Source organism: Dermacentor andersoni, chromosome 9 (assembly GCF_023375885.2).
Source record: "Dermacentor andersoni chromosome 9, qqDerAnde1_hic_scaffold, whole genome shotgun sequence".
Classification (NCBI taxonomy): Eukaryota; Metazoa; Arthropoda; class Arachnida; order Ixodida; family Ixodidae; genus Dermacentor; species Dermacentor andersoni.
The window spans coordinates 68,191,571-68,210,292 of record NC_092822.1 but is presented as its reverse complement, the minus strand read 5'-3'; the positions used below and the strand labels follow the sequence as shown (position 1 = coordinate 68,210,292).

General features: G+C 46.2%; 1 protein-coding gene across 1 annotated transcript; it reads left to right on the top strand.

Annotated features, from left to right (window-relative positions):
* The first annotated feature begins 677 nt into the window (after window positions 1-677).
* LOC126528213 (probable serine carboxypeptidase CPVL) lies at window positions 678-14,532 on the top strand. The gene is made up of 4 exons (XM_050176101.3): window positions 678-891; window positions 3,278-3,470; window positions 11,575-11,902; window positions 13,654-14,532. The coding sequence occupies exons 1-4, from the start codon at window positions 761-763 to the stop codon at window positions 14,487-14,489; spliced, it is 1,488 nt and encodes a 495-aa protein (XP_050032058.1). The 5' UTR covers window positions 678-760; the 3' UTR covers window positions 14,490-14,532.
* Window positions 14,533-18,722: the final 4,190 nt, after the last annotated feature.

The window sequence follows — 18,722 nt, the reverse complement described above, 5'->3', positions numbered from 1 at the left end:
CTTCTCGGATGGTTCACTTGCTGTTTGCACGAATAAGCAATAATTTTATTTCTTACTGCGTCGGCTTCCAGCTTACCAATTTTCAGCATTTTAACATGGATCCTTCCCGTCCGCATCACGCCAGCTAATTTCACTCTCAACACCAAACAAATCTGGGGTTTGGAAAAAGTGATTGATTTTGTTGAAAACAAGTACAAGACAAATATAGTTAGATGTGCATCATGACAATCGAGGGCATGTTCGTAACTTCGCGTGACACCGAAGCTATCCCTTCTTTCTTTTCTTTCTTGAAATTGAGGTTTAAGCTATGATCGCATGTTCTGAACGCAGAGAGGCGTCTCATAGGGCTTGATTTTTTTGCGGATAATCTGCTCTCGGTGAAACATTAAAGTTTACGCAGGCCGTTTGAAGTCAATATTCGGTCTGGCCTTTACTATTTCGTTGCTGTTGGCTTAACCAATGTACTTGAATATCATAAGCTGTGTGGATTCTATTCCTAGATCAGAAGAAAATGGTCTCTTGTTATTGCATTGAATTTGTTCTTGAGAAAAGTCTGAACGAAAAACAATTTTGCCATCCATTATTGCTACTGTGGCTAGTGACGTTTAGCGGCGACAATTGTACTTCCTTACCGTATAGAGTCCAACGTCATGGTTGCTTCAGAAGTTAATACGTGCAATAAATACAGCAGGTTACCTGGGCGAAACGGTTGCGTCGCAGGCACCTGGTTTCTGTGAGCAGATGCTTATGCGCTCTCTCAATGGCAGCAATGAAGCTAGCGTGTGTCTACAAAGGTATTTTGGTTTCGGCTTTAGCTTTAGCAGTATGCAAATGCTGTGACGCTCAAGCATTTTCTGGGACCACGAAATGCGCACCATTTTCGAAAGGACAGTAAGTAGAGTTACAGATATTTGAACCTCGTTTTGTGGTGTGGCGTATGTAGTAAAAAAAAAAAAAAGAGAAACCGTGAACTCTGTCATTCTTGCTGTGTTTGTCCCACCTGGCAATTTTCTGCATTGGATATTCTTACTAAAACAACAAGTACAATCAGTAATATGCATGTTAGCAGTGTCTGAACAAGTCGAACGTGAGGATGCAGCCGATGTCTCGACAAGGAAATTTTCTTCGACGACAACAGGTTCCCTTATCTAAACGTTGGCATGTCCATTAGGATTACTTAAAGTTTCTCTTTCAGTGATGTCCTTGTTTGTATTGCGAGCATCTCATTAACGCAGTGAAATACCTCGATGATGAAGCACTTGGGTCCTTCTGGTTAGTTCGTCGCAAAAATCGAACGCCGTGCCGCGTGCTATAGCGCAACGAGAGCACGTTGAACAAAATGATATCATTATCTGGCAGTAATTGAAAAGGCAATCTATTTAGAAGTTCGATGGATTTATTGACTATAGCCGGACCTTAAAGAATCGATGCGCACGGCGTGCTTCGCGGTTAAACCCAGGACCGACGCAAGGCACAGCTGCAGAGCAGCGACTGCCGCTATAGCCTCCCTTGTCATATTTCGCAATTCGTTCGTCGACTTTGGCCTCGTTCCTGTCCAGGCTGTCATCAGCCACCAGCTTCAAGCATATCATCATGTGTGCGTGGGAGGGGGAAAGGGAAGGGGAAACGTGTATTATACCTACTGCGCAGTTGCAATAGCTCCGTTACGGCTGTAGATGGCAGCTGTGGTGCCGCCACGTGCGTTTCGTTATAGAGCAACAAATCAACCGTCGCGGACGTCTAAATTATTTATTTGTTGTACAGGCAACCTTTTGCCGTAGTCCTTGCTATAAATGCGTTCCCAATGCGCATAAAAGATAGGAATAGCTCATAATCATAGAAAAAAACATTTTCAATCGAATGCGTTGTTACTTCGTATTACTTGCTTCCTCCCACTAAAGGCCGTGGCTTCGAGTGCCTCAATCACAGCTACCATAGTTAACTGTGTCTTAATCGACTCCGCTCCAACTAACACCAAAGATCGTGGGTTCGACTCCCAGCAAAGGTCGAGGGTACGACTGCCACCAAACATCGCGGGTTCGAGTGCCTGAATTAACTCTACATTAACTGTGCCTTTTTTCCCCATGCTTAGCGGCATCGATGTGGCAACGATGTGGAAAAGCGACGCGGAAGAAGTCGCCGACGAACGCACGAGCATTGGGCCCGAGAACTCCAATTTTCTACACCTCACAACGCGACCTTGAAACATAGAGAACCCAAGGCTTTCGGCTTGAAATTAATTAAAGGTTCCACATGTGGAATTGAACATCCGTCTCTCAGCCCAGACACCCTATGCTCTAACCATTAGGTCACTGCCCCACGTATACTTCTATCGTGTCATCGCCAACTAGACCTTTGGGATGATTGCCTCATGTGCCACATTGCCTAGTACGTGCGCTCGAGAGCGCATGCGCGTGCGTCATCTGCCGATGCGCTTGAGACGCATGAATAGAATGGGTAGTCATATAGAATTTCATTAACCGCTTCACGAAAGCTTCGGTTCACATAGATTCGTTTTCTTTTGTCTGCGTGCAGTTCGCGGCTGTATCATCAGTGTTCAGGGAGCCTTTCCGACGCGTGTAACACTGTCAGTGCTGCCTCAAGGTCCACGTCCTAAGAGAGTTGCCAGGCAAATTTTGAACAGAAGTCAGTGTATAGGGTTCTCATGTTCAGGAAATAGCGGCTAGATATAATGCAAGATACAGATCATGCAAGGAGCAGAAATTCAATATAATTTCTGAATTTCTGAGAAGACAATCGAGTGCTCGCAACAAACTAGCTACGCAGTTGAACCAGCTACCGGCATTGTTATGACAATGTTTTCAACGAATGGGCGCCTGTTCTGTGTAAGTGCAGCTATGTTTTATTGTACACTGAGAGAATCCCAGAAAAAAAGTTTAATACTTATGCTAGCGAGCCTTTTAAAGCATCTGTGCTCTTCCAAGAGCCTATGCAGGCCAAACGGACCGAAAACAAAATTGATGATTGCTCATGAAGAGCAGCCGTTTTCTATTATGAGCCTCACTACTAATTTTCTGTTTATTTATCTATTTATTTCTGGGTTTTATTGCATCTTAAGGCATCTCGGAGTGAACAAAGACCCGCTAGGACACATTAAGATGGGTTCGATTGTCGTTTTTGCTACACCGCGTTCTCGTTTATCGCAGAACATGATCGCCAGTGACGGCTAAAACTGTTGACAACATTCTCGCTCTTCGCATAGTCAGATGTGTGATAGGACACCACTTCACCTGCAGATGTTGTCATTTCGTTTCAGAAAACCGTCCGACGACCTCCTACTGCACCCCACGAACAACCAGATTTCTAAGAAGTCACTGGACGAAATGAGAGCAGCCAGCCGTGTCTGCCTCCCAGCTCCCGGCCAAAATTTGGAAGCCTACTCGGGATACATTCCTGTGGACGAGGGCAGCCACTCTTCGTACATGTTCTTCTTGCACATTAAGTCGGAGGTAGGACATTGTAATGGTTATATGCTGCCTTTGAATATCAGCGGGAAGAATATTTAGGAATATTTTGAGGCTTGTAGCGCAGCTCAGAAAGAGCAAAAAGGAAGGTGGAAGGGGTAAAGAAAGGGAACGGAGAACAGAGGGAGCGCTCACTGTTCCCCGTTCCCTTTCTTTACCCCTTCCACCTTACTTTTTGCTCTTTCTGAGCTGCGCTACAAGCCTAAAAAAGTCATGACATACCAACTCGCACAATCTGCCATGCTTTTGAATATTTAGGAAGTTAGCCTTTGTAACACAGTTTGAGTAACGGTGAACATATATGTCATGGATACACCTCGCCCTCTTACCTGCGGTAACAGCGGCCTAACTCTTTCGAAGTGATGATGGATGCAGATAACAACTGTTTGGTAGCTTTTCAAATAAATTAGGCAGTTGTTAACAGGTAGATGGAGGCTTGAAGTGATTTGCAATGGTCGAACAAGTGATGCATATAGAGACAATATTTTGGCACCTTCTGTGTTTGCTTAGGGGCTATGCTGTTGGGCTGCTAAATGGAAGATCAAGGGATAGAATTCCGGCCACGGCAGCCGCATTTCGATGGGGGCGAAATGGGACAACGCCCGTGCACTTAGATTTAGGTGCACGTTAAACAACCCCGTGGGGGTCCAAATTATTCGGGAGCCCCCCACCAAGGCGTTCCTAATGAAAAAATCGTGATTTTTGCACGTGAAACAAGTAATTTGTTTACATTTCGACAAGGAGATTTATGAAAACATGTCACATTGTTGAAACGTCGGCTCCAAACATCATTTTCTTTTCGAGCACTGTTGACCGGTTCACAGCTTTCTTTCTAGTTCTTTTTTGCGCGGCATAGTCTTTTTTTTCCTGTTTTGTCGTTCGGCTATCTACATTTTAGCATGATTCTCCTTAATCCTGACAGCAGTATAATGGTTTAGTTCTGTACCTACGCATCCGGCAGAAATTTTTTTTTGTGATCTCGACGCAGAAGCTGATGCTATCCTATTTATGAATGTTAAGATGGTACAGAATGAAATAAAATTTTAGCTATCTCTTTATGGCTACAGAAGAAAGCGGAATCATGAAAATAATTCACCGACGATTGCCATAGTCCCTAATTCAAAATCTGAGTGTAGCTCTATACGTGTCTTCATGTCACGTGTCAATATTTTGTATCATGTAGTACGCGGTTTATATTAGGAAAAGAACGCTGTGAGTAGCGCACTTTGTTTCCATACAGACGCCGCTCGATACCATGGTGCCATATCGCAGCCATCGTCGCCGCACAGCCCGTCTTGTGCGGCACTACGCTTTTCTTTTCACGCTTTCGTTACACCAACGACGACAACGGCCCTTCGTCACGTGGAAATTGTGCCACCACTGTCAGCGGCGAAACAACCCAAGGAAGCATCAAATCGAGCCTTACTCATAGCCACTCGCCATCACCCTTTGCAGGAGAAGTGATACACGTCACACACTGGTACCGCGGACCAGTGTTGCCAACTCGATGTGCTATAATAATTCTAGATTGATGCCAAAAATCCATCAGTTGCGAACAAAAATCCCTAAATGTGTTATACAGTGACGATGTTATGCTTCATGGGGACGCAGAGTTTGTGCATGCTTCCTTTCCCATCTTTATATGCATTGTTGTCTGGTAAAGTAAATTTGTGTCGTTTTACTGGGCTCACCTTGCTCGTCGTCGTCGACTCTACAAGTTGTCTACAAGAGCTGAAGTTCGGGCTAGTTTGTAAGAATTCATATTTGACATAGAGTGCAAAAAAAAAAAAAACCGCACACACAATGACACAAGAAACGAAGACCAGACAGGACAAGGGCTTCAAAGCAAATGACACAAGTTGCCATTTACTTTGGTAATGTGTGTAGTGGACACATAACTCTTCGAACCATGTGGTATCAGGTGCTACGGAAGTAGATATATTGTAAACTGCCAGGCGATCGTTCTCGAGCGCGCAAAAGATAAAAGTGGCCAAGCTTCAGCAGCTGCGCTTTTTCACGTGCTAGCAAGCAGGTGTAATACCGTTTCGCGATAAATCTTCGACCTGTTTCGAGAACAGGAGCAAACAAGGGTTTTCAAAATGAAGCATAGGCGACAGCGCTGAACGCCCTTCTTGGTCAAAAAGAAACATTATATTACTGGAGCCGCCTCAATTCCAGGGCCGCCGGAACACATGCCCCACACTTCCGTGAAGAAAACAGCAACACCCGTGACACCCTTTCTTATCACGATGCTATAATTGAATGAAGCCGTGACTGACTACAACCCCGCTAGTTGAAGCGACCATTACTCCGGGCGCGCTGCTCCACCTCCACTCGTAGCGCTACAGAATTAAGCAGCTGGTCCGAGTAACCTTGCTAAAGTCTGCGTGGGTACTTATGAATATGCATAGTGGCGTAAATGGGGAGATAACTGCATCTTTGAAACACATAGATACTTCAGGAAAAACGCTAAACCTCTAAGCAGACCCGATCAAATATATGAATAAATCCCTAGACTTGGCATGACTGCCACGGACTGACCTCAGCGTAGCCAGCCCCCCCCCCCTCCCTCACGCCGCCCTGGTCCCCCCTTCGGAAGCGCAGATCAGGGGGGGAGGGGTATTCTGTGAGAGTCCACCTTGTGGATTGTCCATTTCGGCTTCTGCTGATTGGCTGGGGCCGCTTGTTTCCTCCTCTCTCGTGCAGCTACACCCAATCATCATCATCATCATCATCAGCCTGGTTACGCCCACTGCAGGGCAAAGGCCTCTCCCATACTTCTCCAACAACCCCGGTCATGTACTAATTGCGGCCATGCCGTCCCTGCAAACTTCTTAATCTCATCCGCCCACCTAACTTTCTGCCGCCCCCTGCTACGCTTCCCTTCCCTTGGGATCCAGTCCGTAACCCTTAATGACCATCGGTTATCTTCCCTCCTCATTACATGTCCTGCCCATGCCCATTTCTTTTTCTTGATTTCAACTAAGATGTCATTAACTCGCGTTTGTTCCCTCACCCAATCTGCTCTTTTCTTATCCCTTAACGTTACACCTATCATTCTTCTTTCCATAGCTCGTTGCGTCGTCCTCAATTTGAGTAGAACCCTTTTCGTAAGCCTCCAGGTTTCTGCCCCGTACGTGAGTACTGGTAAGACACAGCTATTATACACTTTTCTCTTGAGGGATAATGGCAACCTGCTGTTCATGATCTGCGAATGCCTGCCAAACGCACCCCAGCCCATTCTTATTCTTCTGATTATTTCACTCTCATGATCTGGATCAGCAGTCACTACCTGTCCTAAGTAGATGTATTCTCTTACCACTTCCAGTGCCTCGCTACCTATCGTAAACTGCTGCTCCCTTCCGAGACTGTTAAACATTACTTTAGTTTTCTGCAGATTAATTTTTAGACCCACTCTTCTGCTTTGCCTCTCCAGGTCAGTGAGCATGCATTGCAATTGGTCCCCTGAGTTACTAAGCAAGGCAATATCATCAGCGAATCGCAAGTTACTAAGGTATTCTCCATTAATTTTTATCCCCAATTCTTCCCAATCCAGGTCTCTGAATACCTCCTGTAAACACGCTGTGAATAGCATTGGAGAGATCGTATCTCCCTGCCTGACGCCTTTCTTTATTGGGATTTTGTTGCTTTCTTTATGGAGGACTACGGTGGCTGTGGAGCCGCTATAGATATTTTTCAGTATTTTTACATACGGCTCGTCTACACCCTGATTCCTTAATGCCTCCATGACTGCTGAGGTTTCGACAGAATCAAACGCTTTCTCATAATCAATGAAAGCTATATATAAGGGTTCGTTATATTCCGCACATTTCTCTATCACCTGATTGATAGTGTGAATATGATCTATTGTTGAGTAGCCTTTACGGAATCCTGCCTGGTCCTTTGCTTGACAGAAGTCTAAGGTGTTCCTGATTCTATTTGCGATTACCTTAGTAAATATTTTGTAGGCAACGGACAGTAAGCTGATCGGTCTATAATTTTTCAAGTCTTTGGCGTCCCCTTTCTTATGGATTAGGATTATGTTAGCGTTCTTCCAAGATTCCGGTACGCTCGACGTCATGAGGCATTGCGTATACAGGGTGGCCAGTTTCTCTAGAACAATCTGCCCACCATCCTTCAACAAATCTGCTGTTACCTGATCCTCCCCAGCTGCCTTCCCCCTTTGCACACCTAATCAGCAGCGGCCGAAATAGACAGTCCACTAGGTGGACTCTTGCAGAATACCCCCCGCCCCCCCGTGTTGCCCACGTGGTGGAGGATGTCATGGCTGCCGGCAACTCAGCGCATGCGCAGGCCGTTTCCCCTCCCCTCCTCCTCCACTTCCCTCTTTGCGCGCTCCTCTTTCACCTACCGCTGCGCTACGCGTTCGCTTTTACCTTTAGCCTGTGCTCGTTCGTTCGGTTACGAGGTGTAACGCCGCCGCCGAGACACGCCGGCGCTAACTGCAAGAACGGGCAGTTAAGAGCGGGGCTCTAAAAAAGCAGCTAGAAAGCCCCATTACGCTCCGCATCACCACCATTGGCGAGAAGGTTAGACATTACAAGTTCACACATGATTGGTAGCACTTGAAACACATGGTGAACTGGGCCGCGGTGGTCGCATTACGATAGTGCCCGGAATGCAAGCACGCTAGTGTACAATGCATTTGCCACACGTTGAAGAACGCGACGTAGTAAAAATTATTTCCGACTCCCCCTCTACGGTGTGCCTCATAATCGGAGTTTTGCCACATGAAAGCTGAGAATGAGATGTCGGTTTCGGAAGGAGCAACTTCCATTTGAGGTGTGCAGTTCTGTTCACGGATTTTTTGACAATCCTGTCATTCCTGATGTAACCTACCAGAGGGCAGGCACACCGTCACAGGTCATCCATCCTGATACTTCAATATAGAGTACATTTGAGCATTCACACAGCCATTACTCGGTATCGCCGGCTGTTAAATCCTGGAGTAACTGTAGCCTGCTGCATGCTTTCCATACAATGTTGTGACGAGAGTGCCTCATAGGCACAAATGTCCACTTAGGGTGAGTAACGAGCCAGAGCAACATCACGTCTTTTCTCAGCAGCACTTCTTTTGTCATAAAATCGAATGACAGATAAAGAACAGCTCTAATGGCAGGGAATAGGCAATGACTACGCCGGCTGTGGTCTTTCCAAAGACGAGTAAAATATTCAACAGACTAATTTGGAAATGAAAGCTAAAACACATAGCAATCTGCGTATGCAGACTAAGACGCACGTGGCGTTATCGTAGCCTAACCTGTATTTCTTAGGTTTCAGTACCTTGCTTAAAAGCCTGCTGTATTCGAGGTCAGTAAAGAGAAGAACGATGTAGCCTTTTGTTTAAGGAGGAAGCTGTTTTTAAGCGTATGTTGTGCGGCGAGAAGCGCAAGGTACTGACGGCGCTCTAAATAATCTATGTAAGAATAGAAGGCAGAATAGTGCCGGCGGGACGTTTCTATTATTTGGTTCAGGAATCTAAATTTCCACTTTTTGTCTTATTCGCTGAAACACTCGAACACAACACCTTGGGAACCCATCGCAGCTGTGCCAGAGTCATCCTTGTATGGCACAATGGTCAGACATATGTTAAACTCATATTGGAGAGTCTGCATGCTGTATTCTGCCGCGGAAGGGGAGGGGGGAGCAAGAGTGCGAATATGACTCACGGTGTCGAAACAAACTTTAACAAAGGGAAAGTTCAGCTAAAGGTCTGGACAAACACAGTCAGGGGACATGATACAATATACTGCGCTGTTCTCTTACTGCAGTTGGTTATCTGCGCTCAACATACCTTTCGTTCGAGACAATAACGAACCAGCCTAGTGCCATGTCCTTCTGAAAATAAAAAGGTCGTTCTCATGTCTACACAGTGTTTTTCACGTATCACTTTGAATATTCTAACACGCATAAGGGTGTAGATGATTTGTCCTATGAATGGCCCCCTCCTCGGGCGCTTAGCAACACTCGACCCCCCCCCCCCCATTCCCAGAAGCAAGTGAGTTAAACTGAGAAGCCCCTTCCATATGGGCGTTAAATAAACAACACACTTCCACATTAAAAGTAACCAGAGCTTGAAAAGGGCCTAGTAAGTACTGTAGCTTCATCGTTGTGTTGCGCTGGGGCACGCACGGTGACATACGAAATTAGTAGAAAACAAGGAAAACACGACGACAAGTGAAACGCAAGTGTTACATTCTCCCATATGGATGTAACACGACTGGTATTCTTCTAAATGGGCGTCACATCTATGAGAAGCTTTCAGTTCATTAAAGTTCCCTTAGTGTGCTGCCTAGCTTTAGCTACGTACAATCGCGGTCGGTATGAGCTGGAACGCGTGATGCGTGGCCGAATTGCTCTCCTGGCCTAGCTAGCTTGCGACAGTTTCGAGAAAAAGTAGCGAAGGTTTTCGTCATTCCGGCAATGTGCATTCCCCCCCTGCGTTTCTCGCCGTCTTCCTATGCGGAGCCGTGATGCACAGCCGCCAAGCAGCGGTGCGATAGCGCCGGTGCAGTACTTTCCTCCCACCTTGAAGCCTTCCGCAGAAAAAAAAAAGGAAAAACGTCTACTGGTCCGCTGCCAGCAATCCGCCATCAGATGCGTGTTCCTAATAGTCGAGCGCATGCCCGGGAGTGCGCTTTTACCTCGTTTTACCGGTAGATAGTCGGCGGTAGCTCTCGTCTGCGTCCCGCAGCTCCGGCTGACGGCCTATTTGAAAAACGTCCGTAGTTGAACAAGGGATGCCCAGAAGCCTCGCAGTATCTGTAGCCTCCTTTCGAGGTGAGGAAGACCGGACAGCTAGCTGAGCACCAGTCCGGGCGACACTTCTACCTATTATGAACAGCGGTGGCGTCTCGCCGGTGCTGGCATTCGATCCACGTACGTACCACATACGAGACGGGTGCTCTACCACTTGGCCACAGTTGCGGTATACTGCCCGGCATCTTAGAACTGTGTAGCGAATGCATTTGTACAAGTGCAAAAGCACGTATTATGGAGGCTTCACTTTTTTCGTATGATGTAACGTGTTTTATGTACACGCAGTATAACAGCGTAACTACCAATGGTGAAACATTTTCATAGATTTCTGGCCTTTACCATTTTCATCCGTCAAATGAGGGTTTAAATTACCAGAAATAGTGTGTTGCTAAGGTTGTTGTTGTTGCTAAGGTTGTTGCTAAGGTTGTTGCTAAGGTTGTTGCTAAGGTGTTGCTTGTTATTTGACACCCTATTTTTAGAAAGAAACAGTGCTATGAGGGTGTTTGCTACTAACCGAGCGCCCTTATTTGACCCATAAGGCTGTAAAATTTGTTAGAGTGTGAGCCTACGTGCCATGTGCGATTGGTTACCGCTGGGGCATTGGTCTCATTAAAAGGCCGATAGCGGTCGTGATTGGCTGATACCCTAACGGTTCTCGCAATGAGAAAATTCTTTTACGTAAACTGATCTTTAATTTGTTTGTTGTTTTTTGCAGTCTCTGCACGAAAGCTGCGCACTAGTGATGCTGTGTCCGCACTTAATTGTGCGACAAATGTAATGCAGCTCCCTATTGGCCTCGTTCAGAGTACTGTGCCGTTATTTTGCTACTCTGTTTACCCTATTGGTACGAGAATACTCCGAGCAGGTTGTACAGTATTACGCTAAAAAAAGAAAGAAAAAAAAGAAAATGTTACAGCCGGTGTTATGATTCCTGTGCAAACTATAATAATAAAAATAAATCCTCACCACTGGATGGAGGTCGCTGAGGCAAGGCCGCATAAATAGTGTGAGCCTGTAAGACGCCTGTGTTTTTCTGTGGAAATAAAGTAGGCTGTTGTCAATGTTGTTGTTCTCGTTGATGATGGTGATGAATCAAAAGGTTCTTTATGCTTCTTTCAACTGGAACAGTTGAACAGTCACTCAAACTCCCATTCTAACATAGACAAAACGAGCCAGGCGATGAGTTTCACCCGTTTCTCACCATCCTATGAATCCCATACTTTATGGTATAGCAAACATGTAACTCTTTTTTACCAAAGAAGTGCTTGTTTTGAGTGGACAGGATTGACCTTTTCATTTATTTTCGCAGGAAAAGCGCGTTAAGAAGCCTCTTCTCCTGTGGTTGCAAGGAGGCCCAGGCAAATCTGCACTCTTTGGCCAGTTCCTGGAGAATGGCCCTCTCGGAATCGGCGTCGCAAATAATCTTTATAGGAGGGAGCATAGCCTGCTCAAGCAATTCAACATTATCTACCTAGACCAGCCCGTAGGGGCGGGATACAGCTTCGACAGAAAAGGAAAATACTCTACGTCGCTCGAAGAGGTTTCTATCCACCTGATGAAGTTTCTCAGACGTTTCCTGAGAATTTTCCCCGAGTACAAGGGCAGTGACTTTTACATCGCAGGAGAGTCCTATGGAGGTAACGTCTCTACAAGCCAAATATTGGACTTTTTTTGTGAACATATTAAAAACGTGTTTTGCTAGTAGGTGTACTATAGTAATAGACAGATACCTAATATGGAATCGGAACATGGTGTCATTGCAAATAGGTAAATTTAATATTTGGTCTTCGAAGCCTAAGTTTCGTAAATGTGAACTTATCTCTATAAAGGCGGCCCCAGTTGCAGCAAACTTTCTTGAAGAACTTTCGGGGGAGACATGGCGGCATGCCATCGTCGTTTTGCACACACATGCAACGAAAGACAAGTGGCCGCTGCCATAATTTCAGCGTTGCTAAAAGCGTCGTGTGGTTTATTACAGAGTAAAGTGAAAACAACAACAGTTTTGTGTTTACAGGCGAACAATTTATTATTTAGCGGTAATATTATGATACGCGACGCGCGAAGTGTTCGTGGCCGCTCTCATCTTGTGGCTAGGCGCGTCAAAATTTGGCCCTGATTGGTCCGCGCTGCCCACCTGCGTATGTCGCTCCCTGCGGGCGGCTCGAGACAGGCTGACAATATTGACACGTGTACTTGTTTATAGAATGACCGCGTCTCATCGTCTAACAAATGTTATCGCTCAGTGCGGGACGCGCCCGCATCTATCTGAAGTTTCTGGAGTGTTATGGATGGTTCTATCTGCTGCCTGTTGTCGCCGAACTTTGTATAATCTGATTGCATGCATGTGCGACGCAAATTGTGCATACCTTTCTGTAAGACACGCGGCCGCCAGCGATTACTCTGGAACCTTCAATGGCCTATATATAAAAGCCGACGCGCTAGACCGGCAGATCAGATTTTCGACGATTGCCGACTTTGTTCGCCGCTTTTGTTGAGCTTTGAGAGCTACAGCCTGTTTTTCCGGGCACAGGTTCGCCCAATAAAGTTAGTTTCGCCAATCGCAGTTTTGTTGCTGTGTGCTCAGCGGTCACTACCACGTGACAATATCATGGCCGCTGCTTCATCGGCTATACCGCGGCTATACCGGCCTCCGCGCGGACGTCGCCGTTTTTCGCCGGAAAATTGCTCTATGTGGGTCGGCCTTAAGGGCCACGGCGAAGAAATGTCGCCTTGGAAATAAATGACGACCTTTGCAGACAAACTAAAATACATTCTTCAATTTTTTGGCCGGAGTCATCATGACTAAACAGCGTCACGTTTTAGTGACGGTGAAGAACGACGCAGTGTCGAAACTTGGAGTCACGAATTTAACTCCTTATTGGGCGAACTGGTGGCCAGCAGAACAAGTAACACCCAAGCACAACGATAGCTGCGAGCACTGTCGGCGATGTTGAAAATTCTCCTCTCCAGGTCCAGCGCGTCGGCTAGTTTTACGTGTATCGTCGAAGATTCGTGCTCGTGTGCCTTCCAGAATGTACAAAATTCGCTCCGCGTGTGCCATCTGGTTACGTAGGGTACGGCGAAAACATGAACAGCAAATAGAACCAGCGATAACATTCAAGACACTTCCGATACAGACAGGCGCGTCGTAGGGCGAGCGATAAATTTCAACATCTCTTAGCCGGAGAAATGCAGTCATGGGACTAAAAGAAAAAAAGTACGCGCGTCAGTACTTTTTCCAATACTTGGACAGGAGATATACTGACTGAACAGTGCTGCCGCGTGATGCGCTTGCTTTGCTGTGTCATGTTATCGCCGCATGACGTGACAGTATTTCTTTTCTATCTTGCCTGTCTCATTACGTTTTCTGCAATTTCTTTGCTTACAGCAAGGTCAGCCGTTGGATTGGCAAACAAGGTATTGACGCGAACACCGGAAGAACTTCCCTTGCGCTTCAAGGGGGTCATGCTTGGCGTCGCGTTTCTGTTCCCGTTGCTGGACATTGTCAACTCAGCTGACTACCTCTACTGCGCCGGACTGCTAGACGATCATGGTCGCGAGCTATTTGCCGGGAGATTTTCTATGATACAGAAACTGGTCTCTGCGAAGCAGTATAAGAACGCTGCTGGACTACTCAGCCAAACAGTTTTTAACTTGCAAGTCCAGGGCCAACACAGTTTATTCACAAACCTCACCGGCTTCCTTGACCATGGGAGCATTACAAGCCCTCAAAAACCAAGAGAAGTTTCGGCGTACTATCGCTACGCAAACAGTCCAGAATTCAAGCAGAGAATTCATGTTAGGTCTTCCAGGACCCTTGACGGCACGAGATTTCAGATGGCAATGCAATTGGCGTTAAACGATTTTTTCGTAGACCAGCGGGCAGTGTTTGTGGACGTTCTCAACAGAGTGCCCGTTCTTTTCTACACCGCACAGTTGGACGCTGTATTTCCGGCCGTTAACATTTATCGGTCTTTCAAGAAGTTGCAGTGGCGTTGGTCTGAAGCGTTCAACAAGACTCAACGCACACCTTGGTACCGGAAAAACAAGCCTTCTCTGGGTCTTCTTGGGTACTTGAAGAAGGTTGGCACTCTAATGTATGCTACTGTCCTTTTCGGGGGTCATCACATATCTTTGGATCGTTCGGCAGCTGTAAGCGAATTGTACGGTCACTTTGTGACGTTTACAAATCAGCTTCCGTCCACCTCGCAACAGAAGGTTTGACAAGGAAACTGCTGTTAATCAATAAAACTGTTAAAAATGTACACATTTGACGGATTACTAGTATAAAATTCAAAATATAGTGACGCAAACATCTTTCGGAGGGGAAGGGGAGGAAAGAGAAAAGCAGAAGGCAGGGAGGATAACCAGAATAACGTCCGGTTGGCTACCCTAGACCGGGGGAATGGGAAAGGGGAAAACAATGATGACAGGGAGAGAGAGGAGGGACGGAAAAAAGGAAATTAGCGGTGAGTTCGCTGACCTGTGTGGTCTGATAGAAATTGCATTAATAGTCACAGACGTTAACACACGCCCGTCGTCCTGAAGAAGCACAAAAGCGCCTTCAGCGCTTTATGGGCCGATGAGTGAAGGGGGCGGTGTTCCCGCAGCACCTGCACAAGTTCTGTACATCGACCCTTAGGATATCTTACATTGACGCGACATGCTTAATGCACATTATCGTGATTCGCGCTTCGTTAATACTACGGGGTACCTTTTATAGCTTCTTGAAGTAGGCTAGAATGCCTCCTAGAATGCATGCTCTTGTCCATAACCTGTCTATTAGAGCCGGCGAACTTACAGTGAAATCAAAGCTCGCTTGACTGACAAAACCACGAGCTTTCATACTCACTACATACACCCGCTGGTTTACTATAGCCTTTTTTCGGGGGTCTAAATAGCACCTGCACAAAGCCGCTTGTGTGATGAGTGTGCTGGTATCGCATGAACAACTATCCGTGCAAAAGTCAGTGGGCGACCCGTCCTCCTTAAAGGGCTGCAGAAAATAGTACCTCCTCCTCTCCACAATCTCTCTCTCTCGCGCGCGCGCATGACGTAGTAGAATACACACCAGACGCGGTTGAGTTGACGTGACATGTCATCAGATTAAGGAGTACTGACTATCGGGCGCGTCGGTAATGCATACTGAAGGAAGAATGGCGCAAACGTGGCGAGGCTATCGGTGAGTGTGCGCACTAGAAATTGGTTATTTAACCACTGATACCTAAGCTGCTACACGTGTTTATGCCAGGGTATATATTTTGAGTGCGTTTCAAGATAATCCATTATTGCTAGGCTGCACTTGTCAGTGTTTTCTATCTCTTCCCTCTTCATTTGCGCCATTCCTGCTTGAGCATCAGGTTACCTTATGACATCCAGATGTACTACCCTTTGCTATCTTGCCTGGCGAAGGTGATCGCATCTCACCGGATGCCCCAAGCACAAGACAAGCATACTGCGCAGTACCGCTCTGGTGAATAGATGCGATATTCTTTCCACCAGAAACACCGGGGATGTACCTTTATTGAAGTAGTGTCAGACCGGAATGTAACGAAGCCAGACCAAGTGAAACATCTTGTATGGCGAACGCGCGAAACTTAGTGACCGATCCTAATGTAAAATTCTCATGTGGCCCCTTGATAAAGAAATAGACGTTGTAAATAACGAACCTAGGGCGCCTACTGCCATCTGAGGAGCCTCGTCGCCCTATGCTTCATGGTCACCTTTTGGGTTCGATGTGCTGCGCTGGTATTGCTCCGCGACAATCAAGGAAGCTGACTGGAGGAGGTCTATATGCGCCCTCTCGTGCATCGAGGGAGCTATTCTTAGTGATGCTGAGAAACACTTTAAGTCGCAGAAAAGAGCACTGCCTACTGAACATGGTTTAGTTTTCAATAAACCTATCGTTTCTTTATTTTATTTTTTCCGAGATAACCGGCAAATCCATTTATATAACGAACTCATGACAAAACGTTCCTTTATGCCCGTTATTCGGGAAATTGGGAATACCGAATTATCTGGCACATTGAACAATTATAGCACATGATCTGTCTGTTATAACGGGATTCGTCTGTTGGCGGCTACATCTCTGTCTGCCACCGAAAGCACGGCCCCACAATTATGTGCGACAATTGCACAGTGACGAATTGCAGAGAAAATTACTCCCTGTTTCGCGTACTCATGTCTTGATTTGTTTTTTCTTTAATTAATATATCCGCAGGAGTCGACAAATTCGTTTGTAACGAACGCATCACAAGAGTTCAAGTTCGCTATATGCGAGTTTGGTATAACGAAATACCCGATATATCGTATTATGTTTAGCTCGCAGTCTTCTCCGTTGATATCATGCTCGGCCATAGGCGGATACACCTCTCTTAGAGGCCGTAATGACGGCACCCAATTGCCATGATTGCAGAAAGAGAGGAGAGATAAAAACACAGGGAAGGACTAGTACACCAGGCGCGACGCTGTTCTCACTTCGTTCTCGCCTTGTCTCGCTCTCGCAAGGCTCTTATTTATTTTTTTTTCGAGCTGTATGTACTTGCAACGTTCAACCAGCTAGCCCACCGAAATGTGTAAGTCCCAAGTGCGACGAACTTCCAGCATCGAAGCCTGCTGCTGTGGTCCTTGTCGTGAACGCAGGCGTGGCGTGCTTATGCACGACGAGCCTGCCACGTCTGCTAGTCGGGATGTGTGAATGGGCTATGAAGGCACCGAAATTTAGTACCTTAACTTTAAAGCTGGAAAAGTGAAATAAAGTTCCACATTTTTATCGCAGGTGCGCTTTTCGTCGGTCGCCCGCAGACTACAATCGGTGGATCGCAGGTCTGCGGGCGACCGATACCGACTTATACCGTTCCATAGCAACTACAACGTTGCCCGACTTGGTGGCGCCAAGCCTGCTCGCTTCAGGCAAAACGGGTAGCTGCGAGTCCTGTATGAAAAGTATCCGACCTAATTTATTAGAGAAAAAAACTGCAGGACGGAGGTTGACCCCATTGTGCGACGTAGCAGTAGGGTCTGCGATGTGTTTAACCTCCAGGTGACGTATATAACCTAAGCTTTCCTCTGCCGTTGTGTGGGAGCAGTTTTGCTTAGTAGTGTCGTCTGGACGTGATGTTAAGTAAGCGATAGTCACTGAGCGATTTGAACAAAGATACCGCACAAATTTCTACTCAAATCGTGATGACAGCCAAGCAGAAACAATTCGGAACATTCAAACAATGTTTCGAAATGACGCTACGCACATGAAGCAGATAAAGATGTGATACAACCGCCCCAAAGAAGCCCGAACAACCGGGGAGAGTGAGCAACGCTTTGGGAGGATATCAACAAATGATAATAAAGTGACTGTTCGTGTAATACGAGCATTAATAATATGACACCATTGGTTGACTGCCAGAGAAATCACTCAACTAGTGGATAACAAGAAAGAAGTTATGAATGCAGTTTAAACACGATGTGGGCATGCAGTGGGTGCCTGCCTAATTTGTGCCCAGAAAGAATTCAAAGACCTGCAAAGTACACCAGAATAACGCTCATATTGATGCGACTCATGTGATAGAGTTTTTGTGGGCAATTTTGTGGGAAATGTTGTGGGAAATTTGCTACGAACGAATGGATGTCTGCTTTTCCCTTTATTAATTACTTCTCTCCACCTTGCGGGTTTCCGCAGAACTATTACGTCAAACTATTGCCTTTGCTTCGAGTTGTTGACAAATTCGACTTCGCCCTGCCATCTGCTAGCCCCCTGGTTAGCTCAGATGGTAGAGCGGCTACCCCGGAAAGGCGGTGGTCCCGGGTTCGAGTCCCGGACCAGGACGAATTTTTCTTCATCTGCGAGGCTTTCCTTTCGAGGAACCCGTACGGGTTTCCTTTGTAGCATTTGCTACGAACGGGTGGATGTCTGCTTTTCCCTTTATTAATTCTCTCCACCTTGTGGGTTTCCGCAGAACTATTACGTCATAGTATATGTTTCCATTGAACATAGCTATGCCATTGAGCGTAGTGACACTGAATATTTAGCACAAAACATAGAAGGATGACTGTCAAGTTAAGCTCGAACAAAATGTAAGAACTGTAAAGCAATTTATTTGTATACAGCAGCTGAGTATTAAATCACTATGCAAGGAAATAAATTGAGTCTGGCCCAGCCTTTTCAAAGTTGACGTCGATCAACACTGCCGTCGCTGGCACCTTCCCCATCATTGCTTATCGCTGCCTCTGCATTTTTAGGGGTGTGATGACTACTTGAGTAAAAAATATAGGTATTTAGTGTGGGCTCAATATTTGCATCTCATCTTCCTCATCTGTTAAGATGAGACTCCACGCCGTTGCTGCGATGGTTGTGTCTCCCTGAACCACAAAGAGGAGGTCTGCTGATCCCGGATCTACAGAAGTTGCTCTTCCGTCCGCAGTTTTCCTCGATCTTGTGAAGTTCGGGTCTCCCGGCGCCAC

What these genes read in the sequence shown, in the direction of transcription:
- LOC126528213 (XM_050176101.3), top strand. Translation starts at nt 761, where the DNA reads ATGGCAGCAATGAAGCTAGCGTGTGTCTACAAAGGTATTTTGGTTTCG. An exon ending in GCACCATTTTCGAAAGGACA is followed by an intron (nt 892 to 3,277) that starts GTAAGTAGAGTT and finishes ATTTCGTTTCAG; the next exon opens with AAAACCGTCCGACGACCTCC. An exon ending in TCTTGCACATTAAGTCGGAG is followed by an intron (nt 3,471 to 11,574) that starts GTAGGACATTGT and finishes TTATTTTCGCAG; the next exon opens with GAAAAGCGCGTTAAGAAGCC.